Source organism: Numida meleagris, chromosome Z (genome assembly GCF_002078875.1).
Source record: "Numida meleagris isolate 19003 breed g44 Domestic line chromosome Z, NumMel1.0, whole genome shotgun sequence".
In the NCBI taxonomy this organism is placed as follows: domain Eukaryota; kingdom Metazoa; phylum Chordata; class Aves; order Galliformes; family Numididae; genus Numida; species Numida meleagris.
Window position 1 is genome coordinate 32547737 of NC_034438.1, and position 26436 is coordinate 32574172.

Sequence of the window (26436 nt, forward strand, 5' to 3'; positions counted from 1 at the left end):
TTCCCCTCCTACTAATCTGACTTCCTTGATCCTTGTTCCCAAAGATCAGTTGTGCAGGACATACAGGTGTTAGCACAGCTGGCTTGCTGATGACAACTCTGTCCATATAGCTGTCTAGTGTGTCATCACTCATATTGTTCAGTGTCATTCTGACCTAGCCAAGCTAAAAATGGTACTCCAGCTCAAGAGGGATTTAAAATCCTTGACGAAATAAAGATAAGACATTGCCGAATGTCATATCCATGTGCTTAACTGTTTTTGCTCTCGACATATCTAAAATAACTAATTTCAGAGCACATTTTTCATCTTTTTTTTTTCCTTTTTTTTTCTTTTGAAGGCTGAATTGATTGAATAGTTTTGTGTAGTGTGCCTTTAGTAAGGAAAAATTCTTGTTAGGAGAATTGTCGAATTACTGAATGTATCAACTGTTATTTTCTCCAAGCATAGATTCATTTTCAGCCCAAGGTCATTGCTAATCCATTCATAGGGGATGTATTATAATGCACATCCTGCAACTATAGTGAAGCTTGGGTGCAATGGTCAATGTTTGCAAAAATGTCTCTGGGTCAAATTAACATCTTACTCAACAGAGCATGTAATGTCTATGTATTGTAAGAAGAGGAAGCTTGAATTGAGCTTCTAGGTAAGCTTTGGACAGTATTCTTCTACTGTGAAGATTAATTTCCAGAATTTTGTTTGGCCTTGCAGAGAAGAAAAGCAAACGAGAAACTAGCATACCCAAAATATTTGCTTTATGAGATGCATACCTCCTTACACAAAATTATGTTTTTGCACTAAGTAGCGCTTATTGAAACACCACCTATGAAATGGCTGGAGTTGTAATAAGATACAGGTTTGCATGGCAGGAATCAAAAAGGAGAATCACTAAATCTGCACGTTAATACAGATTCTTTTAGTAGATTTTTAATTGTGGCATATCTAATATGATTCATATATGGAAACCTGTATGAGAGGATGTGCAGATGCTGTCCAGTTCTTCCACTGTCAGCAGAAGTTGGACACTTGGAATAGGGGATGTATTTCTTCTTTTTGATGAAACAGTATGCAGCAATCTATTGATCTTTAAAGAGTGCTCGAGTCTAGCTGTGTTGGACATTCAAGTAGTAACCATTCAACTGTACCATGTAGTCCTTTCCCCCTTTATCTTCTGTGTGACGTTTCTCTGTCTGAGAGAGATTTGTTGTGATTTGGTGTATTTTGGCCTTCTTAAAAAAATTGTAGAGTTTTTTTTTTTTTTTTAGTTCAATTAATTGTTAGTTCCCAGCGTCATCATTTCTCATCTGATTCATGCTCTTTACTTGCAGGTTGAACTGTGGTTTTAAAGTTCTCATATGTTTGATTTAAAGTGGCTTGAGTTTGAGCAGTGCAGTCTTGTCACTGGCAGTATCTCGGAATCTGGAGTGACTCTTGGATTCCTGAAATGTCCTCATGCTTTTATGCATAGTATAAAAATAAAAATATTTTTATATATGCTATAAATATATTAATTCTGTGTGTTTTACCATGAAGAATGATCCTAGCCACAACAACTTACTTGTCTGTGTGTTGTACAGTTTTATGCTGCCCAGGAGGTCGGTCATTATGTGACTAAACCAGCCACGTATTTGAAAGACTGTGGTTAAGACTAAGATGTGGTTTGCTTTCTAACTGCCTCCTTGCTTTAAAAAAAAATTCTAAAAACCTTTGTGTTATTTATATATCACATGCAGCATAGCTAACAGCGTGGTAGAAACCATTTTGCTGGCACTCTTTTAGAATGATTTGCAAAACATATATGTAGTTTCTGTTATCTAAGCAACATTGTCATCTCAAAGCCAAGCAGGTGGAAGCACTGTTTGCCGTTCACTATCACTGTATCACTACGCCATTCTAGATTTTTGTTGTAGCATTTAAATTGCAGATAATATGCTATTAAAGTAGTAATTGGAAATGAAAGCATAACAAGCCTAAAGTATTTTACTTTCTATGAACTCTTTTTTATTTGTAATTGGTGAAAAAAACTTTGGGCTTAGAAAAGGTTCTGCTGTACTCCTTATGTAGTGAAGTTTATATCCAGATATTTTCTGTTCAACATGACAAAGCATTGAATTAGGCCCAAAATGAGGGACTAGAACCAATGATTTGTTGTACTGGACAGCAGGCAAAGTGTAAGCACGTGTTAATACAATTTAGAACTTGCTCATGTTTTGTACTATGTCTGTATTGGCATAACTGGACATTTCAGCTCAAATTGTGCAGTAGGATAACAAAGCAGTGGACACAGAAGAGGTCTGCAGAAAAAAGAAAAAATTCTCTCTGATCAGCAGAGAATTTTTAGAATCATTTTTGGACATGTAGAATTAGTCCATCAAATTCTACACCTTTGATTCAGTCAATAATGTAACTTTGGTTTATTATTCAATTTCAGCTTTGATCTGAATTCATCAGTACGTTATTGATTTTAAATTGAGTGGCCATGGTGTTGTATTCTGTGTAGTTCTCTTAATTAATTAAAAAGTTAAATGCAGTCATAAGTCACTTTGCTCATTTGTTTTAAAATGTTTTGAATACTGTTGCAGACTTGTGTGAATCCACTTGTGATTTTTCCCATTTTTAATCAATATTTATGTAAGTTCAAACTGAAAAATCTAGTGGTCATACTTAGCAGCCCACTATCACAGTACTTACTATGCTCCTTATCAAACAACTTTTGCGAATTCTCATTGTCCCAGACAAGTAATATTTAACAAAGCTAGGACTGATCAAAACCTATGGAAGCACTGCATGTAGATAGATTTATATATGTTTTTCTATATCCATTTTTTGAGTATAGGGAAGTAGAACTGGTTTTATAAATTTTGGATTGTTGCAGTAGGCCTGATTATTTTTTTTTTAGTTTGTAACATTAAGTCTCTAGCCAGTGGAGCATTTTCAGATAAAATATCCTTGCTTTAGATTTGTGCAGAAAAAAAAGAGTAAACAAATGCAAAAAAGCTCTGAAACTTGCTTCATGTAGCCCAGTGACATAGATGTTTCCTCCTGACAATCTGCAGAGAAAAGGAAGGTTTGTTTTTTTTTTTTTAAATAAAATTACCTTACCCTAACAGTTTTTTATTTTCCTGTTAATTCTGTAAAATGTGTAAGTGCCATGCTTACTTCCTTAGAGATTAAGGAAATAACAATCTCCCAACTCCCCTCCTTCATCTTTCTAGTTCTTAATGAAGATACCATATAGATATGGCATAGCCAGTGTGATTCAGGATAGGCATGGCATTAAGGTTTTTCATTCCTTGAATTAGCTGCCAAGTGGAAGACTGTTTTCCCCTTTATTGAAGCAATGTAATGTTTTTTGCACAGCCTGTGCCTTGTCTTTTGTTCTTTCTATTTTCGTACTATTTTCCTTGAACCTGAACCTTTGTGACCATTTTTCAAAGGAAAACTTCAGCTTCATTTTTTGTTTCTCAGTTTGCACATGGATAACGGGAATCACTCCTCACTACCTACCTATTTATAGACACAAAAAGTTTGGGTTTGGTGGTTTTTTTTCTTTGTTCTTTAAGTTGCGAAGAGTCATATCAAAAATCATGCTTGTTAAGAAGCTAATAAGTACTTCTGTGACGCTGTAGAGTTAGTGGCTTATGCTTACCTCAATTCAGCCATTTGAAAAAATGGCTTTTTTATTTTATTGTTCACTGCCAGGCCCCAATACTAAAATGGAGAGTTTGAAACTAATAGGGTTAAAAGGACTTCCACTGTCTGTACTGTGTGTGTATTATACCTCCATTGCTTATACATTGTTTTTTTTCCCCCTAGTATTAGCAATCTGCTTTTGTACTTTGACATAGGGATTTCCCTTGTGAATATTGTCACAGAAAAAAGAGAATCATCAATATCGCAGTTAAACTTGACTTTCAAAGCTAATAGTATCTCATTTAGGGGCTCAAATTTAATAAATTTTCTTTGATTCTGGGTGAGTTTTTAAACATCAAACAATGAATTGGCCAGGGTGCAGTAAAATATTTAGATCTATTGACTACGGTTCAGAAGGGTAGAAGGCAAAACACTGGTGGTTTGATGTTGATAAATTCTTAGTACCTTAATCCACATTAATGTTTTCTTTTATCTGTGTGCATACTGGCAGCAAATACACTGAAATGTTGTGATATATAAGCTATAAAAATGTAAATCAAGTGTACGTATGTGTAAGTGTATATAAGTATACATGTAGACGTATTTAAAGTAACGTGTTTTGTCATATTCAGCAAGGTTAACATCTGACTGGAATTACACATGCTGACAGAACACTCCAGAGAGTATGTTTGTTCCACAGGACTGTATATGCTGAACCTAGTGCTCTATGTGTGCAAAAAATGCGTAGAGGACCTTTCCTGTTATAAAAATTGCATCATAGTGCATATGTTTGGCAGCCACAGGTATTGACAGGAATTCTTTAGGTCAACTTGGGAAATGTAGGGCTCCCTAATTCCCACAGAAGAGAGCAACGAATAAAATAAAATCTTTTCTTCTTTGTATCAGTAGATTTGCACGTGCAATGCTTCTTTCAATCACAGCAGATTTCAAAGCCTGCGCTATTATTTGAAATATGTTCACTCATCAACATTTTACAAAAAACTAATTTTGTAAGCGAGTACAAAAAAGTAATCTGGGATTTAAAATGAATGGGAGTATATTTTAATTCATGAATGGTGAGTTCTTTGGAGTGATGAAGGCTCTAGATAACTGAAATTTATTTTAAATAGTATTTAGTAAATCGTGCAAATATACATATGTATTTTGGGTGCATTTAGTACATCCAAGTGTGTACTGTTGTTAAACAGTTGACTATTTTTGTGGTCCTTGCTATTGCTACTCAATAGAGACAGTCCGTGCCACGTAAATGTTCTCTGTTCAGTATATATATTTGTATGTGCTTCTATCCTTCTGTATTAGAATCTTATCTGACTACTGGGATCTTTTGGAGATGCACATGATAATTTTTATATTAAACAGAATGAAAAATGTGTGTGTGGCAGCATATACTCTGAGTGATGTGTCCATGGAAGTTATGTGCTAGATACGTTACCCTTCAAATCCATGCTAATGGCCTAATTACGTTATAGTAATATGGAAAAACGTGAAATTAAATAATGAAAACATATTTCTCCCTCGTGCAAGAATTATAAGTCTGGTTGTGGTTAAAGAAAAAAGCATTAATCAATTTACATGGCTAACAGTTTTTACCTACGTGTTTTTAACACCCCGCAAGCGGGCAGGATTCTGAATTAAAATCAGTTTCTCTATAGGTCAGCAGGTGGCACTGTGACACCAACTGCATTTGGTTGTGTTTGGGCCTTATGTAGAAATCACATTGTTAGCGTTTGGGGGTTTTGTTCTTTCATTTCAGATTGCCTGCAAAACTAAATAAATAAATATCAAACTGCTTGAATTTTGTGCAAACTGTAGCATTTCCCACTCCAAATTGTCATAGTTATGAACTGCATATAAGTTGATTAATACCAGTTAGTGCAATATTTCTTGTATGTGAATCTGCAGTATGAAAACTAGCAGCAGATTTTTTCACCTTCTGTTAACTGCAGTGCTACAGGTTGAGGCTTCTTTTGGCTTTGTTTGAGGATTATTCATTTTACTCAGGGCTCTAACTGAACTGGTATTAAATGAACCTAATTGTGAAGGACTGATACGATCTCCATACAGCAGACAGAACTCGCGTAACAGTTTCTTGTTTGCATGATCACACGAACTTTTTAATTTCATAGCTGGTGGGTTTTTGAGTCAGAAGTACAATTACTATTTGTTTTCTTACGGTGTTTTTACAGGGGACAGATCAGTAAAATGTGTATATCAGGAGGGCTCGTGAGCCCTTAGCGTCTCTTCTATCCTCCTCATTTCAGAGTAGGGGAAGATGTTTTTTCTTCTTAACATTCTCTCCCAGCACTCTGAATTAGAGATTTATTTGCAACGAAAAATCAATTAGCCCTAAATTTATTCATGGATTTCAGGTCCAGCGATCAATGCAAGTCCACTCAGTGGGCTCAAGGGGACCCAGTTCATCCCAGTTAATGTGTCTGAAGGGGAATTACCATTGATGCTGTTTTTTTCCCTTTAGGTCAGAGATCAGACCTTGCTGTCATGGACTGCGGCAACCAGGAATGACTTCACCCTGCAGCTACCCAAACTGCACCTAGAGACCTTTGCAGTGGAAGGGCTGAAAGGCGGGCCAGAGGTTGTAGCATTTCAGGTTAGAGTCTGAAACAATCCTGCTTCTTCCTTCCCTTTTTTGCATCTGAGATAGAACGAAAGCTGGACTGCTCTGAATATGTGGAGAACAAAAAGCTTCAAAACTATTGCAGTCAACAATTGAAAGAGAAATTATTTCCATACATGCTCTTAAATATTGTATTTTGGAGATGAAGTGAACTTTTAATTTTGCAATTATAATGTTAAATAACTGATAGGAATATGGCCATGGAAAATCATCGTGGAAAATATTGTATTTAAAAATTAATATCAGTGTGTTTTACTTTTTTTTTTCCCCTTGATTTAGGCAAGGCAAAGCAGGGAAAAAACAACATTTTATTGCTTATGTGGTCAGTATCATATTTTTTGATGTTACAGTTTTAGTAGTAGTAGTGATTTTTGAGCATTCCTTATTTAAAATAAACTACTACTTGGAATACTCAGTTATAGAAGCTATTTTGTTCGTGTAGGTTTAAAGACTTGTATGATTAATAATAGTAATTTGGTGAAGAGGAAGAATGGGGTAAAAAAGAGAAATGAACTACAAATGTACATATTTGTAGCTCTGAAAATGGATTTTGGTTAGTGCTTTCATATCTTTTTTTTTTTAAAGTTTGTTGTGTCTTAAACGTAAACTGTCCCTTAGTCTTCATAGCTGTGCAGAATGACTTCATTCTTGTAATACTTACTACTAAAGGCAGATCATTTAGTTTTCTCTATGAGAGAATGAAAAGTACAGTGAGTACATACTTCTTCATTGTGCTCTCCTATGTGAATCTGAGAGAGGAAAGCTAGTCATATAACAACCCTTTTAAATTTACTACAGCTTTTCAGTTCTAGATGGAGTGTATAATTGCAGGAGCGGGGTCACAAAATGAAACATACTAGAGTGGTGTATTCTAAGCTTCATACATCCATGCCATTTTCCTCCTGCATGCATCTATTTCAATATCATATAGTTTTAAATTATGTCTTTATTATCATACTTTCATAATAACATAATAAAGTGTAACACCTGGAATTCTCATGAACTTTAGTTAACACATCTGTATGCTTCTACCAGAGAGTAGAGTGGAAATGTTTTCAGACAGTGATGAGCACTTCAGTGGCTATGCAAAAGGCTCCTACGAGTAGCATATTTTCAAAGAAGACATTGAAGAAATCACCAGCATTTTAAAATATTGCTGTTCTTATTCAGATCTCACTCTATGTTTGCTGCCTTCTACTCCAACCCCTGTTCTTTGTGGTGTTGTCTTGTAGAGGCATTTGGAAAGCAACTAATTCCTTCTTCCTATTTAAAAAGATGAAGAGCATTAGGAGTCTCAAAAGCTGCTGTTCGCATTTGTACATAGTGCTTGTGCTAGCGACATAGCACGGTGCACTCTGGCTAGCTTACTGGTGGTGCACTATTATAAATGTACTTTGTGTTCACCTGACAGTTCCAATTACACATGGTTACACTGTAGGTACACAACCAGCATCAATGATACACAGACTGCCTCATTGTTCTTTTCTTCTGTTTTTTTTTCTCTTTCCTTTTCCTTTTCCTTTCCCCTTTCTTTTCCCCTTTTCCACTTCCTTTCCCCTTTCCTTTCCCCTTTCCCCATTTGCCTTTCCCCTCTTTCTCCTTTCCTTTCCCCTTTCCTTCCCCTTTTTCTCTTTTTACTTCCTTTTTCTTTCCTTTCCTTTTTCCTGATTCTAGTTACTCGGTGCTCATTTGATAGCTTTCTAGTATATTATAGTTTTTATTTATTTATTCTGTGTAGCTGGCAGTCAGCTAATTTCCTTTAATTTCACTTCTGTATGCAAAACTGTATTTAAAGCAATCCTAAAATCTTGAATGAGTTAGTAAACAACTTGTGAACACTACTGACTGAAATCAGTGGAATTGTTTGCATGCTTGGTTTCTCTAACTGCTGTATGTGTATTCTATAGTTATTATAGGATGAGTACACTTCACTTGAAGGCCTTATTCTCTGTGACTGTTAGACATAAGGAGTTATTTACCAAGTCTAAATTTGTTGCTATACTGTGCTTTCTCTAAAAAACTGCAGAGAAATGAAGATCCTAAATTAGACATTATGATGGAGATGAAGCAACAGTTCTTGAATACTCATAGAAAAACACGTTTTTTTATTTTTCATGCATCCAATTCATAGCAAGTGGCTGGAATCAGTAACTGATCTTTGTTTTATATCCAGTATTTTGGTGAGTCTCACCTTTTCCTCACAAGAGAGGAAGATAAAAAGCTTCTGTATACATACACATCTGTGAGATTATCTTTCTTCCAAAATTTTCAGAAAACAAGTGGCACTTAAAGGCATTTGACAGGATGAAATCTCCTATCCTTAATTTACTTTATGGGCGTAGCACTAGAGATCTGTATTCCTTGTCAGTGGGAAATGGGAAGTCTTGGAATTTTTGAGTTGCTATTATCTCCGTGTGAGTGAGATTAAGGAAAGCTATGCTTTCTATAGAGGAAACAAGTACAAAGAAAATTGGCATAATGGACCCAGGTTGCTTGACTGTGAACCAAGCTATCAGGTTTGTTTTTTTTCTTGCATACTTAATTATTAGAAGGCTGCATTTTTTTTTCCCCTGTTGAATGGATGTAACATTCCAAATACCATTACTACTCACAGGGCTGATCAAAGAAGCAGACAAAAGAAATCCCTGCATAGGAAGTGGCTCATGTCTTGTAAAGAATGTCATGCAGTATGGTGATAGACCTTTGGGTAGTGAAGCGCCTGGGAAACAAAACTCTGAATCTTCTCCAAAGCATGCATTTTACTGATTTGCAGAATTAGATAATTAATCAAAATGTAAGTTATTCAGCAATAGTGTCCTTGCACTGAATGTCTTCTAAAACCCCATTCAAAGACTGAAATGCATGGCTAGTGATAAGTGTGACTTAATTTATAGGTATTCGTTAAATTCTTGGAAGCTGTAACAAGTTACTATAATAGTTTGAAAGTGTGGCTTGAGATGGATAAGTAATGGAGAAGGTGCAGTGTCTTCAGGAATAAAGTGATGTGATGGCTGTAGTTTTCAAATATTTTCATCTGATATTTAATTACTGTGAAGGATATTATGTCATGAAGATGTACTGTTTGTTAGTTAGCTAAGTTTGAAAGTGCAAAGTAAAGTGTTCCCTTCAAGCGACTGAAACACATGAAAGGAGGAAGTGTTCTGTTCTGGACGTGCCTGAGTATTTCCATGAAGACAGAAAGTGAAATTGTATGTGAAATTTAAAGTTTATCCAGGCATTGACAATTAAAAACAATGACAAATGGAAACTAGCTACATGTATCAGAATCATATCCACCATTTGTCCAGAAGATGCCATTAACAGCGAGTGGGTGGCTGTGTGGTCAGACACCTGCTGATGTTCACATGTGGTAACTGCCTGCAGAAGTACAATTACAGAAAGAGTAATCATTTTCTGTGTCATGGGAACTACCTTGACCTCTATCTGAGAAGTCTCCATTTGCACATTTTATTAATTGACCCTTTTAATTTGTGGTGGTTGCTTTTGGTCAGTATTTGGCATGGATGTCTTGCTCCTCCTCTAATACTTGGTTGCTGAAGGATATAAAATGACTTCTGAATGTTGCTTTAGAAGAGAATTGATGTTCAAAGATGAACTTATGTTGCCATTTTGCAGGATTCACATGAATTAGAAACTCCAAATAGGTGAGTTTTCTGATTTTAATGAGAATTTTCACTTTTGGTGCATCTATGTCATGTATAAAAAAGCAGATATGGGGATGAGACTATAGGCAGCTTCTGGTATATAAGGGATGCACATACCTACAGCTGTATTTGTGAGCATTTATAATCCTTACAAGAAAACATTTCTCTATGTGTTACCCTTCACTTGAGATGTGAAATTGACAATTTACCTGGTTGTTGGAAATCCCTTGCATTTTAATAAAATTGTACTTTATTTTAAACATAAACTATGAGTGATTTGAATAAATGTAATTATTTTTCATTACTAAGCTCTCCCTTAGTTTTGACAAAGATACTGTACAGTTGTAGTTTGCTTTCTGTCCTCCAAGTGCGTTTGAGATGGATAAGTAATCTTGCTCCCTGCCTGCTTCCCTCTCTGTCTCCTTCTCTTTTGTGTTTGCTTCTCACCACACACCTGTTCCTGCTGCACGCGTGGTCTTCCTCCCATTCCCTCCCTGCTGCTTGAGCCTGCTGCCTCCCTCTCTCACCTCCCTCCCTCCCTCCTTGCTGCCTCCCTCTGTTCCTGCCCGTTACTCCATCTAGGTCCCTGCCTCAGCCTCTGCCGGTCTCTCCTCTCTGTGCCTTCTTTCCACTCCCTCACTCTTGTCTCATTTGCCATCCCTTTGGTACCCAGCCGTGTCCCTCCATTCCCCTCTCTCTGTCTCTGCTCTACCCCCTCCCTGGCTCTCCTCTCTCTCTGTGTCCTCTCCCTCTGCCTTCAGCATGTGTTAGTCTGTTCATACAGGCTAAAGAAGTCCACATGGGATTTCTTCTTTCAGTTCCTCAGGTGTTTGGAGGTATGTTGAAATGAAAAGTGTAGTAATAACACGAAGGCTTATAGGGGTGGTAGTAATATAGTCAAACACTGATCTATTTTCAGTATTAGCATATAATCATTATACATTTATGAAGGATGTATTATTACCGTTTATTATATGTACATTTTATATTCATATATGATTTAGTCATGCCTTGTCTGATGGGGTTATAGGTCTAATTATTTGGGCAAACGTAAACGTAGTTTTAAGTGTTAGGAACATTTCAATTTGTAAGATTTTCACTTGTTCATTAATTTTAGATTTACTCCTGATAGATTAGAAGGTAAAAGATTATACATCATTCTGCTGGTATTTTTTTTTTTAAATAAAAGACACTTTCTCATTCTTCTGTTTACTTCTTGTCAATAAAATATTTCTTGCCAAATTGAGGAAGCAAGTGGTTTCAGAGGTATCATTATAATTCTGTCATCAGATTTTATCATCTGCGTAGAGCAAATCTTTCAAACATTAAATATAGCTCTGGTATGAGGGCTTAATGGCACGAATGAATTGTGCAATGGCTTGAAAACAGAATTATTTGTATTTTAAATCCTGCAATTCTGTTTTGGAGCTTTTTTTTCCCCTTCTTTTTTTCTTTTTTCTTTTTTTTTTTAGTTCTTAATACTTTGCAGAAAGTAAACCTTTTCAATAGTCTTGAAGGTAGTGTATTTATACGTACACGCACCCAAACTGCAAACACTTCTATTGCTTTCTTTTTTATTTCCACCGTTTCACCCACTGAAGGAACTATCCACTTTATTACAGAGGCCAGGATGGTGCCTTGTTAGGAATCTGACAACTTTGCTTAGTACTGAGTAAAGCTGAGTATTCTTTCTCTTGGAGCTCAACATCTGCTTTCAACAGCACCTGGGTTGCCTCCTCCTCTTTGCTTCTCCAAAATAACTAACTTCTTACCTACAGTCAAAATATCCTGCTTCTGCACTGACTGCCAGTCTGCCTTCAAAGATACCATTTAAAGATAAAAATGACTTTTAAAAATCCTATAATGATACTTTGTTCTTGTACGTTGAGTTGAAATGCTCACAAATAAGCACGTTAAATTCATTGAAGTGGGATTACATCTCCTGCAACTCTTACCTTTTGGAAACTTCAGTTCACCTAAAATAAAGTTGATGCAAGGTTTAAGATACAATAGTTAACATCTGAATAAAATTAGAATGACCAGACTGAAGAGCTGTAACATGAAAGTCTGATATCTCCTTGAATGTGCTCAGTTGGTGTCTGAAGTCATGTCTCCAGATAGTTTGCAACATGATAATAAGTATTTAGAAGCCATTTTACCGTAATTAATTTTGACTGTAACTCATTTAAAATGATATTTATTGTGAGCATGTATTATTGACTCTATAGTTATATATTTTGGATGTGATCTGACAGAAAGTACTCCTTATAGAGTATACATAAACTTACTTGGATTATTAAGGTGTTGGTGGTGATGGTCTCAGACTGTAATAATCCTGCATTGTATTCTGTGGTATTCAAATGAAATGCATGGTCCTTCTATCCATGCATAGATCCATTCTGCATTACAAGAGATTTTGCTTCTGGCATGAGGATAAACCATCTTACAGAGTAGTTTCTTAGGAGCATAACATAACTATAGGTGCCCAGAATCTCCCTTAAGTTGTTGAAGGATGAAGAATCAGGGCAGTCGTACAGAACTGTAGAATCCTGGAATGGCTTAGGTTGGAAGGGACCTCAAAGATCATCTAGTTCCAACCCCCTGCCAAGAACAGGATTGCCATCTACTAGATCAGGTTGCCCAGGGCCTCATCCAACCTGGCCTTGAACAACTCGAGGGGTGGAGAACAGAACCTGTTCAAGCTCCTCATCACTTTCTCAGTGAAAAATTTCCCCCTATGTAATCTAAATCTCCCTTCTTTTCATGTAAAAACATTCCCCCTTGTCCTGTTCCTGTCACTATCAGACTGTGTGAGAAGTTGTTTTCCCTCCCATTTATAAGCTCCATGTAAGTGTTGGAAGGCTGCAGTGAGGTGTTCCTGCAACCTTGTCTTCTCCACACTGAAAAAGCCAGCTCCCTCAGCCTGTCTTCATAGGAGAGGTGCTCCAGTCCTCTGATAGTTCTTGTGGCCCTCCTCAGGACCTGCTCCAAAAGTTCCACATTTTTCTTGTGCTTGGGGTCCCAGACCTGGATGCAGTACTTCAGATGGGGTGTCATGAGGGCAGAGGAAAGAGGAACAGTCATCTTACTTACCCTACTGGCCACCCCTCTTTTGATGCAGCTCAGGATACAGTTGACCTTCCAGGATACAAGTGCACACTGCCAGCTCATGTTAAGTGTTTCATCTACCAGGACTCAAGTCCTTCTACTTTCAAGGAGTTCTTTTTCCAGTCTGTGTGTATTTCTGGGATTGTCCTGACCCAAGTGCAACAGCTTGCACTTGGCTTTGTTGAACCTCGGTAGGATCACACATTTCAACCTTGCTGAAGTCTCTTTGGGTGGCATCTCTTCCTTGAGTTGTATAAACTGCACCGCTCAGATTGATGTCACTCACAAACTTGCTGAGGGTGCACTCAGTTCTATCATTTGTGTCTTTGTTAAAGATGTTTAACAGTACCACACTCGAGATGGAGTCCTGCGAGAAGCCACCTCTCACTGGCCTCCACCTGGACACAGAGCCATTGAACACAATGCTCTGGCTGCGGCCAGAGTGCAGCGTGATTGTTCCCTTTTTTTCAGGCACTGAGGACTTCACCTGACAGCCATGATTTTTCAAATGTAATGGAGAGTGCCTTGACAACCACATCAGTCAGCTTCTTCAAGACCTGGGGGGTGTATCATTGAGCCCCCTAGACTTCTTGTCTTGTGAGTTGGTCTCCAAATTGCTTTTCTTTTACAGTGGGAGGAATTTTATTCCCTCAGCCTTCACCTAGAGATTCAGGAATGTGAGAGACATGAGAGGGAAGCCTAACTGCCAGTGAAGACTGAGGCGAAGAACTTACTGAGTACCTCAGCACTCCCCATGTCTGTGGAAGCCAGTTCTCTCTTCTCATTAATCAGAGGGGGTACACTCTCCTTGGCCTTTTTCATCTGACTAGTGTACCTGCAGACTGATCCCCTCTCTGCACATCCAGACAGCATTCCTGGATTCTTCCTAGTCTGCGTACCCCTGCTTCCTCTGCTGGTACATTTCCTTGCTTTCCTTCCTTCAGTTTGCCCATCAGTTACGTGTTCAGCTATGGCAGTTTCATGCCTCTGCATGTTTTCTTATACTGACAGGATGGAGAGCTCTTATCCTCTCTGTAAGGTGTCCTTAAAGAGCTCTCTTCTTTTCCTCTGTCCCTAAGGACAATTTCTGAGGGGATCTCATCCAGCAATTCCTTAAACAGCTGGAATTTCACTCTTCTGAAGTTCAGCGTCCTGACTTAATTTTTGTCAGGCCCATCTTCCTCAGGATCACAAACTTTACCAAGGTATGGTCACTACAGCCCAGACTGCCTCCAGTCTCAACCTCTTCAGCTGGTGAGCACTACGTTCAGTAGTACTTCTCCTCTGGTTGGTCTGTCTAATACCTGGACCAGGAAGTTATCCTCAGCGCACTCCAGGAGTCTCCAGGATTTCTTGTAGTCTGCCATATTGTTTTCCCAGCAGATGTTTGGGTGGTTGAAATTCCCCATCAGGATGAGAGCTTGTAAGTGAGATGCTTCTTGCAGTTGAAGCAAGAAGGCCTTGTCAACAGTCCTCCCTTGGTAAAGTGGCCTGTAGTAGATCTAGACCACCAGATATCCTTTATTGGCCCTTGGAAGCTTCACTTTGGGAATAGCTGGTTCTGATAATATTCTTACTAAATAAAGCAGACTTGAAGGTTTCAGGATTTGAAAGTCTGTATTTGTTACTGTTTATATTACTATGTTTGGTGATAAAACGTAACATTAATGTATGTTAGCCCAGTGCAATTTAAAACAAATAGGTGAGGCTTCTTCAAAGTACTAATGATGCTGAAAATCTGGCTTTTATGATTTGATTTTCACACCACTTCTCCTTTTTGCTGATTATCTGTGTTCCTAATTTCCTCCTCTCTCCACGGCATTTCTTTTTGCAGTCTTTCACTCCCTGCCCTCAATATGCATTTAATCCCTCTCTCCCTTTTCTTCAGGTTTTCCTCTCCTTATCATAAGCCTGTTTCCCTCACTTTCTCATCAAAGTTTTGCTTTTTTATGTCTCACCTTGCCTTTCTTCATCCTAAGAACTGAGCAGAGACTATATGAAGAATCTGTGTCAGAAGGCCTTGTAGTAGGTGATAATGATTGCACCCCGTTAAATCTTTGACAGTTAGTGAGAGTAAATATTGAAGTCAGTATCTGTAATCACCAATTAATTAAATACTGAAAGCTTCCTCTTTATGCCTAAGAAGCTTTTACCCAGACTTTTTTGTAAACATTAGTTTTATAAAATCTTTTTAGTCAAGATCTGCTGCTGATTATCTTGAATTCCAAAGTTAGTGTATAATCATTTAACCTTTCAGTAACCTTTGTTAATGGAGAATTTTCTTTCTTGACCCTTTGAAGCAGTTATGCCCTCATCCACTTCGAATTTTTCATACATTCATATCTGTGGCATGTGGGTAATCTTTTTAGAAGGATCTGTGCAGATATGTAAGAAAGTTCACTCAGTAGATGTGGTGAGGTCAGTGTGTGTCCAAAGCTGCCTCTATGAATCTCAGACTCTAAATGCTGGAACAACAAAAATGAAACAGCATCCAGTAACAGAAAATAACAAAATGTAATTACTGCAGCACTTTCTTTATTAATCAGGTTTTCTCAGAAATTTGTGGAATTATCTACACACAGTATCTTCAGTAAAGGAGTGATTTTATCAGATAACCACTGTGTAGCCTGGATGTGATTACATTGTTTGATATTGTCTGCAGTGTATACTGTTGTAACACAGATAAGCCCATTCAGAAACACAGCTGTTAAACTGCTGATGATCATGTGGGTTGCAAAAAGAATTCATGAAGTGAATGTTATCAGAGATTAGGAATTATCTGGAGCCTTACTTTTTTTGTGTGCTTGTTTTAATTTAAAAAACTAGTAAGTACTAAGCAAGTGAGCCTATGCAATAGGATTTAATAAAGCAATAGATTTTATTACACAAATATCTTAATTGCAGGAACAGAATCAAAACTTTTTATATTAATTACATTTAAACAAAAAAAATTATTTAAATGCTGAATATTTGTTTAGTATTTTTCAATTAACTGCTTAGTATTCCATCTTTATAGAACATCTCCCTACACATTTGTTATTCTTACTGATAGCTTACAGAATAAAATTTTTATAAAACAATGTGCTATATTAGTGCTGGCATTTTGTATTGGAATCAAGGGAGACTTTTCTGCCCACATACTGCACTTGGTGGGCATTGTAGTTAAAGGCCTGGAAAAGGAAGGGTTATCTACAACTTGAGTGAGTTTATTATGGCTTAGTGATTTGCTGATTGATTTCATTTGCTGTCAGTTAAGGCTCTCTTAATGTCAGTTTTCTTTGCATAATGCCTTGAAATACAGACTGATGAAGTTTTTCGGATTGATGCCGCTTACATAAACTGACCCTGATTTGCCCTTCTGCATGACAGTATAAGTGACAGCAGTTTGAGGAAAGTATAGCAATGAATATGCAACTTAAGGATTAAGTAAAACACAGTAAACCTTTCAGAATATAAAACTAGGCATTAATGGCTGTTCTGATAATTTCACAGTTGTCTTTTATTTAAGAAATAGGTTAGGGTAACATCCTAAGTGGTATACTACTGAAGTGAAACTCAGAGAAGATGAGTTTTGAAAATATTAGAAGTTAAATTTCTCCCTCAAATTTGACCAATTTGTCGCAAATTTGTTGCATATATATAAAGAACCTGTGTGTGTGTGTGCGCGCGCATGCATGTGTATTGGTATATTGTGGCTTAGAAATTCACATATCTTTTTACATAAGGGTTTTCTCTTTTACACAGTTATCTTGCAGAAATTATAATGAAGTACTCAGAAACCATTATCTTGATTTTTCAGTTACTGAATTGTTTGATGGTCTAGTGATATGTACAGCTAGCATCCTAAGGTCTCAAGTTCCAACACTTTTATTAGACTGTGAGAAGCAAAAAATTTTTAGAACTGATAATTTCTTTTTTCTGTATGTATTCCAGGACAAACATGCTTGAAAACTACTTGCTCAATGCAGTATCCTATTTTATTATAATCTTCCTTAACTCTTCCTTTGTTATGGTTACTACCTGTTAGAAGCAAAACAGGAACTCAGCATCTGGGGAGAAAAGGGAGAAGGCTTGAGAGTGCTAAATTAATGGAAAGAGGAGTGGACTGTTTAGTAAACCTGAATCATAAGGATATACAGCCTGCATGTTGGCTTGCTTACTGGCAAAGGATTGAATATTTTCTGGCATCTGAAAAAATAATATAAATGGAAAAACCATCATTTATTTATCATCCTGGAACCTTGATAAAATTTGTCTTTAGATTCCTATGAATGGATTCTATATCATAATCTGTTTTGTAAACATACAGTTCTAAAATAGAGATCTGGAGGAAGGAATCACCCATTCCATCTGTAAAGCCAACTCTCAATGCCCGCTTAATGCTTGAAGTTTATAATTTAGTTCTGACTTCTTTCTTTTCAGAGGCAGATTGTGTGATCTGCTCCAGTACCAGCACCCATTTGTACATTCCCCTCTTCCTGATCATAACAGAGTTGACAAATACTAAAGGGAGAGATAAGAGAGCAAAATGTGCCCCCGCTACTTCCTGTAGTGCCAGATTTTCTCCATCTAGCTTCCCATTCTGAAAGAAATCCCTTTTAAAAATAAATTTAATGTTGAGAAAGATTACAAGTTGAAGCTTAAGTTCTGAAATTTTTACAACTGCTTGCAGTGACCACAAGACTGGGTTTTGAGCAGTGAGTCTCCTACATGTCAAAATGTGATGTTTGTCTGTACCTTGGCAAAGGTCACTACTCTAGATGCTTGATTTGTTCTGCATTTATTCCGTGTGAGACTTACTGCAGATTTTTCTCCTTTGGGAAATAGAATGTGGGACGGAATAAACACTTAATGCCTGGAGGGCACACAGACTGGCAGTAAATCTGGTTGTCCCAGCTTATAAACAGGTTAAACAGGGAGAACTAAACAGGGGAAAGAGTACAAGAAACAGGACTAAAATGCCTCGAAAATCTCTCCCACTGTCCAGCATCTTAGTTCAAGTACCTCTTGAAACAAAGGCCGTACTTTTCTATTCAGTGGCCTTTGGTGTTTCTTTCTTGTATTTATTGTTTCACTGCTTTTTGAATCCATGTGAAGTTAACTATTCACATTACTTGTAGAAAGAGCTTCCAAAGCTTAACTTCATGCTTTCTGAAAAATTATTTTCAGTGTTTGTTTTGAAAATTGTTTCTGTTACTTCATTTAATGTTCTCTTGTTTTTGTATTAAAAGAAAGCACATAATTATTCCCAGTTCACCTCCTTTATGCTACTTGTGCTTTGATATCATCTGTCACGATCTCCCACTCTACTACCTGTCATTTCTATTCAGGTTAGTTTCACAATTTTCAGATTACAAGGTGAAAAACATTAGGAATCACCTATAGTTTCTAGTTTTAGTAAACAGTGGAAGGAATTTTATCTCTGCTACTATCATCCATAGGAACAGTCACTCACAAATGATCTGTAGTGGTTCAGCTCTGAAAAATGAACAAGTAAATAGTGTGCTTCTTGAAACATTTGATGTCAGAGGTAGTTCAAAAAATGCTTTCCTCTAGGGTGTTTACAAGTTAGTATAACCTGAAATTTGTGGATTACAAGTAGTCCCTCTGGTTCATCTTCCTTCAAGGTTGCCGCAAAAACACATGATGTTGAGGTGCCTGCAGCCATTAGCAAAACTGGTGAAAAAGACGGACTAAAAAGGATTTTCTCCATCTATTTATCATACTTTGCTCTAGGATATTTTACTTCCAATCCTACTGCTAAATAATACTTTATGCTCCCTTGGCCAATTTGTCTCACAAGTGCCTATCTGACATAGTTTTGTCCTTTTAGTGTTCCTACAAACATCCAATAATTCAGATAGTCACTACATCTTCTTTTCTTAGGCTTCTAAGAAATTGGATCCAGTTGTTGACTGCTGGCCACATAGGGGAATGATCACTTGACTCCCAGTCTAATTATTTAAATTATTGTCTGCAATCTGATGATACTTTTCCATTTAAGACAAAAACACTTAGTGAATTTACTGAAGACAGTAAAAGATCAGTGTCTTCCAAAAGATTATCTAAAAAAGCAACATATTCAGATAATAAGTCTTTGATCTGAATGTGAACAACCTGAGTTCTGCCAATAAAAGAGTTATTCTCTTCTCTTTGTCTTTCAATCTGTTCCAAGTAAGCAGCTTTCTCACTTAGCTTGTTGACTTTTTGCACAGAAGTGGCTTTAAACCTAGACTCTGTTTTAGCAGTGCTTTACTCATACATTAGTTTTCAGCATATGTTGATAGGAATTTACCCTTCTGAGTTTAAGTAATCCATCTTCTGTATGACTATTACCAACAAGGTAGGCAAACCATCTCCCATTTAATTTATTCAAAGGCTTGTTTTTGCTCATGGCCCCACTGGAAGTTGTTCTTCTTCCAAGTCATTTGATAGTGAGGGTTTACAGTCTAGCTTTTATTTGGTATATGGATCCTTCAAAAACCCACAACACCTAAGAAAGCTTGTGTTTCCTTTTTTCTCATTAGTGGAGACATAGCTGTTATTTTGTTGATCACATTCATTAGAAGCTGAGTACATCCATTTTGCCTTTTTATTCCTAAAAACTGGATCTCCTGTGTAGGTCTCTTGACCTCACTTTGCTTTATGGCAAAACTGACTTTCAGAAGGATTTGGACTATTTTATTCCCTTTCTCAAAAACTTCTTATGCTATGTTGCCCCACATGATGATATCATCAATGTGCATCACTGTCCGTCATACGGCAGGTGTTCAGGAACTTCCCCTTCTTCCAATGCAGTCTGGATCATCCCATGGCAAATGGTAGGGCTGTTTCCACTCCTGGGGCAGTCAATTCCAGATAGTGTGTCTTAATTTAGACCACAGTAGTCCACTGCTAGCGTCCACTCTCCATTGGACTTTCGCACTGGTCATATGGGACTATTAAAGGTGAGCAAGTTTTTCTGATTACTCCTTGGTGCTTCAGCTGATGAATCAGTTTATGGATTGGAATCAGGGAATCTCAGCTGGTGCAATATTGCCACCAGTACACCATTATGATAGCAGTCAATACCTGCTGTTCTCTAACCCTTAGCAAATTCACAACAAGAGGGTTCTCCAAAAGACACAACAGTTCTCATGTCAACCTACCAGAAGGGAGCCTTGTCACTCCTAACAAATCCTAACTACAACATGGATTGTCTTGGTCTTTTTGCATTAAAAATACAAGGGGGACAGATATCCCTCTGCTTATGTAAGATGTTTTATCTAATTCAGTTTGAAAATGTTTTAATCTAAAATTAGGAATTGGACTTGATGATCCTTATGGGTTCCTTCCGTTTCTGGATGTTCTGTGACTGACAAACTGCTTCCTGTGTCCAGAAAGAAAGGGCTACCTTCATAGCTCTAGTCAAAATATTTAAGGAAATCTATTCTGAACCTAGATTTTGAGAGATGGTAATTTTCATCTGCTGGGGTCAGTGACAGACCTTCTCTGCAGTGATTAGCACCACATTGTTGTTAAAACTGATTTTTTAGTGAGTATTTAAAAAGATTTATAAAAAGTCTCAATAGCATCTATTTGCCTTTTGATCATTTTCCTTACTAAAACAAATTGAATTTTCTCTTAAAAAAGTAATGGAGCAGCCTTTAAAGCCAATGAGAGAAATGTATTTTAATTTTCAATAAATTAATTGTTACTAATATGTTGGCAGATATTCCTAGAGTTCGTTACTTTGTTTAGGTAGTTTGTGCATAGCATTTCAAAAATTTTCAGATCTAGCATTCACCTTCCATCTGAAGTTCTTTTGTGGTTTCAGATTTTCATGTTTAATAACCTCTTAGATTAATGTGTGCTTGTCTTAACACATTAAATTATTGTTAAATTTTCATATGCATACAAATACAATTAACCCATTAGATTTCAGAAGGTTATGACTTACTGTTTAGGTAATATTTATTGATAAAAATATCACTGTTTTGCTTGTGCAGGATATGCTATCTATAGAGAGTAGTGTCATAAGAGTGAGAAAGAATATGTTTATTGATTCTGTTTCTATAGACTTGGTTGTGAAAACAGAATTTTTTACTTCAGCTTTTTTACATCTTTTCTGGTTCCAAGATGTCATTACTATAGACCAAAAGCAACATGATGCAGTTACAACAACTTCCACTTGACATTTCACATGGATTTTGATGAAGTTTTAATCTCACGTCACCTCAAGACTGAATGCTTGATGGGACACTGCAGGTTTTTGAATAAAACTGCATCCTGACATTTCTATTACAACTACTGCTGGTTAGTTCATTTTATTAGTGGCAATATGTTGTGCTTGCTCTAGGGAGATTTTCATGCTTTCATTTGAGGCACTTTTCACACTGACTCTCATTTTCAGTGACTAGCTGTCCCTCTTTCTTTCATCCCTGCCTAGAATATATACAGCAAGAGAAACTTGAAGGAAATGTACTGGCTGACAGTACACTTCTTTCAGTTGCTGTTTCTTTCTTGCCAAAACTATTGTCTTGAAATTATCTTTCCCCAGCAGAGTAAAATATCCTTTTTGTGTTAGCACTGTGTAAGAAGACAAGAAGGGGTACACTGTATTGGTAGCATTTCCCTTAGCTGCAGCTTAAACTGTCTGTTCTTTGGGGCAGCAATCGTTATTCCATTATGTCTATCATGCAAGTACACTTTGCTTAGTGCTATAGATGGTGAGAACAGTCTTTCACAGGTAAATATCACCAGCCTGTACCTGCCCATATTCCTTGATTTTGTGAAGTGGTGATTTGCTTGCATGGTCTGTTACTGAGTATTAAAGGGTATGGGAAACTACTTTATTATAAAAATCTCAGGATCCTTTCTGTGTGCTCATACCAACAGACTCATTGCCTAATGGTCTTAATCTATCGCCTTCCAGATCAATGTTACTTTTGAAACTATTACACTTCGTAGTAATTTTCTTGGCAGTTGTTGTTATGCCCATCCACTGTGGTTTCCAGTAGAAGCACTTTCTCTTCAGTCTCCATTTCAAAGCTCCCTTTTCAATTTTCTTGTAGGAATTCATGTCATTACCTCTTGCAGAGAATCTAGCCTTTTATTTAGAGCTTCATTCCCTTGGGCAACCCTCCTGAGACCTTTGGGGTAAAGTAATTGTTATCGAAGTGGAGGAGATAGAGTTAGGCCCTGTGTGTGGCACTGAGTCAGCTTTGGTTGGGGGAAAAAAATAGTTGTAACAGAACTGACCTGCTTTTTGGCACATTTAAATTGTGCCTGCCACGCTTGAATGGAACACAACAAAAAGTTTAGTGTTGAAATGAGATACAAGGAGAACAGATCATTAAAGAAGTGCCAAACAGCTGCAAAAGTTCAATTTTTGCTGAATGCTGTTTCCCTTGAGGATTTTTTCTGATGCCTTAGAAGCTGCTGTATTTACATCCTCCACTGATGTTGCCACTAGACGTTTTGGCCAGGGTAGCCAGGGCAGCCAGGATGGGATTTCAAATGCTAAAATGTATGGGGGAAATAAGTTTTAATCCTTTCTTCTCTAAGCATAGATCTCCTATATCTACAATAAATGACCTGAAATTTTGCCTCTGAAAGCCAAAATTAATTGGAATATGTTTTGTTTTTTGGACTTTTTAAACTAATCTTATTTATGCCAGTTTGAACCAAAGCAATAATGAGAGGCATTGTGAAAGTGATCCATTAAACATGTAGAACTATAATCTGTGGAGCTGTTTTCACACCAGTTGCCTTTGTCTGCTCTGCACTTCAGCCAAATTCTGTACCATAAATAAAATTCCCAGTCTTTTCAGATTCCCATCTAAGCACCTTGTTATACTAAAGTTAATCTTTCATTCTTCTGAAGTTTATTCATCATTCCTTCTCTTGTTCTTTTTCATCTTTTTGTTTATGTTGCCCTCAGCTAAATTTACTACCTGCTAACATTCTTTTTAGTTCAAGAATTTCCTGAAGGGAGAACCTAACAGGCAAGTGTTAATTTTGACTTTAATACTTTTTTTTTTTTTAGCAAATTGTGTGAAGTAGATGATTTTATTTTTCTGGCTGCTGTGTGTGCTGTTATAAATGCAATGCTTACATTGTTGGGCTGTTAGTCTGTTTGATACCTTTTTATTATCAGTGTTTCACAGCAGGTCCCTTTTGGCTTTGTTCTTTCTAAACAGGAGATACAGTTCTAAGACAACGGTAGGCCCAATAAGATCACTTGACTCATATATTATGGATGTTCAAATAAAGAAACTGATTCTTAATCAGTAGGTATTTGACTTGTAACTTCAAAGTGGTCTAAAACTTTAAGTGGATGCTTCAATTTGCAGTTATTTAGAATTCATAATCCAAATAAAAATGCTTTGTTTCAAACTGTGTTCATTCTCATTAGAAGAGTACTAGGGATAAGGAAGACAACATGTACAGTGTTTTAATTTGGAATAAAAATCCCATTTTTGTAATGTATAATAAGCATTAAATCTCTGATTAGAGGTCTGCTAATTTGCATATGCTGATCTGTATATTTCCTGTAATGTTTCTGTTGTAACTGAGTTCAGAACAACTGAAGTTTGAGTAACTGCTGAATTTCATAAATTAATCAAAAAAAATATGGCTTGAATTTCTACGCATCTTTCATATTCCTTAAAGATTGCTGCTCAATTTAGCAAACTAGTACTATGTAGTACAATGCCATTTTTCTCTTCAAGTACTCTTGAAGATTGGAGTCTTCCAGTCTGGTAAAGTTATACATGCAAAAGCTGTTCTAAAGCACTGTAAAGTGGTGTGTACCTTAAAATTACTAAAAGTGCAGTACAGCACAAGAAAATGTAAGTTATTCAGATATTGGGAAAAAATTGTTGTAGGTCCTTTGGACAATGATCTCTAATGTTAAGTGTTCTCAGTCCTTTTAAAGACTAATCTGGAGAAAGAAATCACAGCTTAAATTTTGCAGTTTCGCTCCGCAATTCAGTGATCTGTAGTGTACCAACAGCATCGGTTTGTCAACATTTCAAGTTTGTCACTTCAACAGTATGAAGCTTAAGCCAGACTACCTTTGTACTATAGAAGAGACATCTATGAAAGGCCATAAGGACTTTTTTCCTTATGCATCTGCTAATTTCACTTCAAGCATGTTAGATTTTTGTTAAATTTTGTGTGTTCTCTTTTATCTATTTGCATTCTTAACTGCCTATCTTCAGAGTATCACAGCACCACCAGTAGGTGGCTGTGCACACTGTTTTGCCCTGTCTTGAGGCCTTTTAAGAAACTGAGAAGGCAAGAAAAAGGATGAGGTGTGAAATATTGAGAAGCTTCAGGATCCTATTCCCTAACAAATCAGGATCTGAAATATAAAATAATTAGTTCTTTTATCACATGGACATCATTTATTTTTTAATTTTTTGAAATTTTCTGATGCATTTCAAAGATAGCTAAATTGTTTTTTGGGATTTCTAGACTACTTCACTGTCTTGAACAAACAAACAAAATCTTTAGATATACTTGGGTTTAAAATAACTTGCCCATTAAAAACTACATTTGAAAATGGGACTTTGCTGCTGTTGCAAATTTTGTGCCCAGCCCAGCACTTTGATCAAAAAAGCATAATTTCTCACAAAAATTGAAGGAACCTTTGGAGACCATCCAGTCATACCCTTCTGATCAGGCAGAGCCACCTAGAGACAGTTGTCCAAGACCCTATCCAAGCAGCTTTTGAACATCTCCAAGGTTGGAGGGACAACAACAAGGAGGGAGATCCACAAATTTCTCTGTGCAGCCTGTCCTATTGCTCAGTCACCTGGATAATGATGTGTTTCCTATGTTCAGACAGAACCTCTGTGTTCCAGTCTGTGCCCATCACTTCTTGTCCTGACACTGAGCACCCATGAAAAGAGCCTGGCCTCATATTCTTTGTACTCTCACTTCAGGTACTTATATACATTGATGAGATCTCCCTGGAGCCTTCTGTCCTCCAGGCTGAACAGTCCCAGTTCTCATCCTTTCCTCATCATATAAGAGGTACTCCTGTCCCTCAGTTGCCTTTGTGTCTGGACTCTCTCCAATATGTTCATGTCTCTCTTGTATTGTGAGTTGCACACTGCTCGAAGTATGGCCTCACCATGCTGAATATAGGGGAAGGATTAATCTGCTCTACTTCTTGGCAATTACTCTCCCTAATGCAAGTCAGGACATCATTGCCTTCTACACCACAAGAGTACACTGCTGGCTAATGGTTAATTTGTTGTCCACCAGAACTCCCATGCCATTTCTGCTCTTCTGCTTTCTAGCTGGGTGGCCTCCAGTATGTATTTGTTCATGGGATTGTTCCTCTCCACTTGCAGAACTTTGCACTTTTCCATGTAATACTTTCTGAGGTTCCTGTCAGCACATTTCTCCCACCAGCCAAGGTCCCTCTGTATGGTGGCACAACCTTGTGGTGTATCCACCATTCCTCCAAGCTTTGTGTCGTAAGCAAACTTATTGGGGGTGCACTGCCCCATTGTCCTCATTGCTAATGAAGACATTATAGAGAACTCGGCCCAGTGTTGACTCTTAGGGTACATCTCTCCACACTGACTTCCATCTAGACTTTGAGCCACTGATCACCACCTTTCTGGGCTTAGTCAGTCTGTCAGTTTTCAGCTTTACTGCTCTACTCTGATTCATCAGGCTGGTCATTTCATTGAAGTAACTTTTAAATTAGTCAAGTGTGACTTCCCTTTGTGAATTCACGCCGACCACTCCTGCTGATTTTCTTGTATTTTTGTGCCTGGTAATAGTTTCCAGTATTAGATACCTTTCCAGATACCATCACCTTCCCAGGGACTGAAATGAGAATGACCATCCTGTAGTTCACTTGGTCCTCCTTCTTACCCTTTTTGAAGATAAGAATGATGTTTGCTTTCCTTCAATCTTCAGGCACTTTTCCCATTCACCATGACTGATGAAGGACTGTAGAGAGTGGCCTCACATTGACATCTACCAGTTCCCTCAGCACCTGCGGGTGCAGTTTGCCACCAGACTGGTGCTGCATGTCAACGTTATTAATGTATTTTTATCCTGTGAGTTGCAGTTAGTTGTCTGGGAAAGTCATGCTACTGTTTTCATGAAGCTGCTCATCTCCTAACTTAGTGCTGGAGCACTGTCATGTTTTATGATTTTTGTTTTCTTTGTGACAAGCACTAAGACACTTTTGACTTTGTAAACACTTCTGCCATTATAACTTGCTTGTACTATTTCAGTAACATATGATGTAGAACTTTAATCAATAGTGAAATCTTTTATAAAATAGAACATTATATGGAGTAAAGGAAAAGTGAAGATGTCACTAAAAAAGAATAGTTCAGTGGACTACTTTTTCTTTGCAGACTAATT

General features: G+C 37.2%; 1 protein-coding gene across 10 annotated transcripts in view; it reads left to right on the forward strand.

Moving 5' to 3' along the window:
* The window catches only part of CCDC171 (coiled-coil domain containing 171), a 173714-nt gene that overhangs the window by 123439 nt on the left and 23839 nt on the right, over positions 1-26436 (forward strand). For all 10 annotated transcript variants that reach the window (XR_002433292.1, XR_002433293.1, XM_021380202.1 and 7 more), the window contains one exon: positions 6128-6259. Coding sequence is in view for 8 of the 10 variants with exons in the window: in XM_021380202.1 (XP_021235877.1) it covers positions 6128-6259 (132 nt within the window). In the remaining 2 variants the exon portion in view is untranslated. The remainder of the gene's footprint in view (positions 1-6127; positions 6260-26436) is intronic.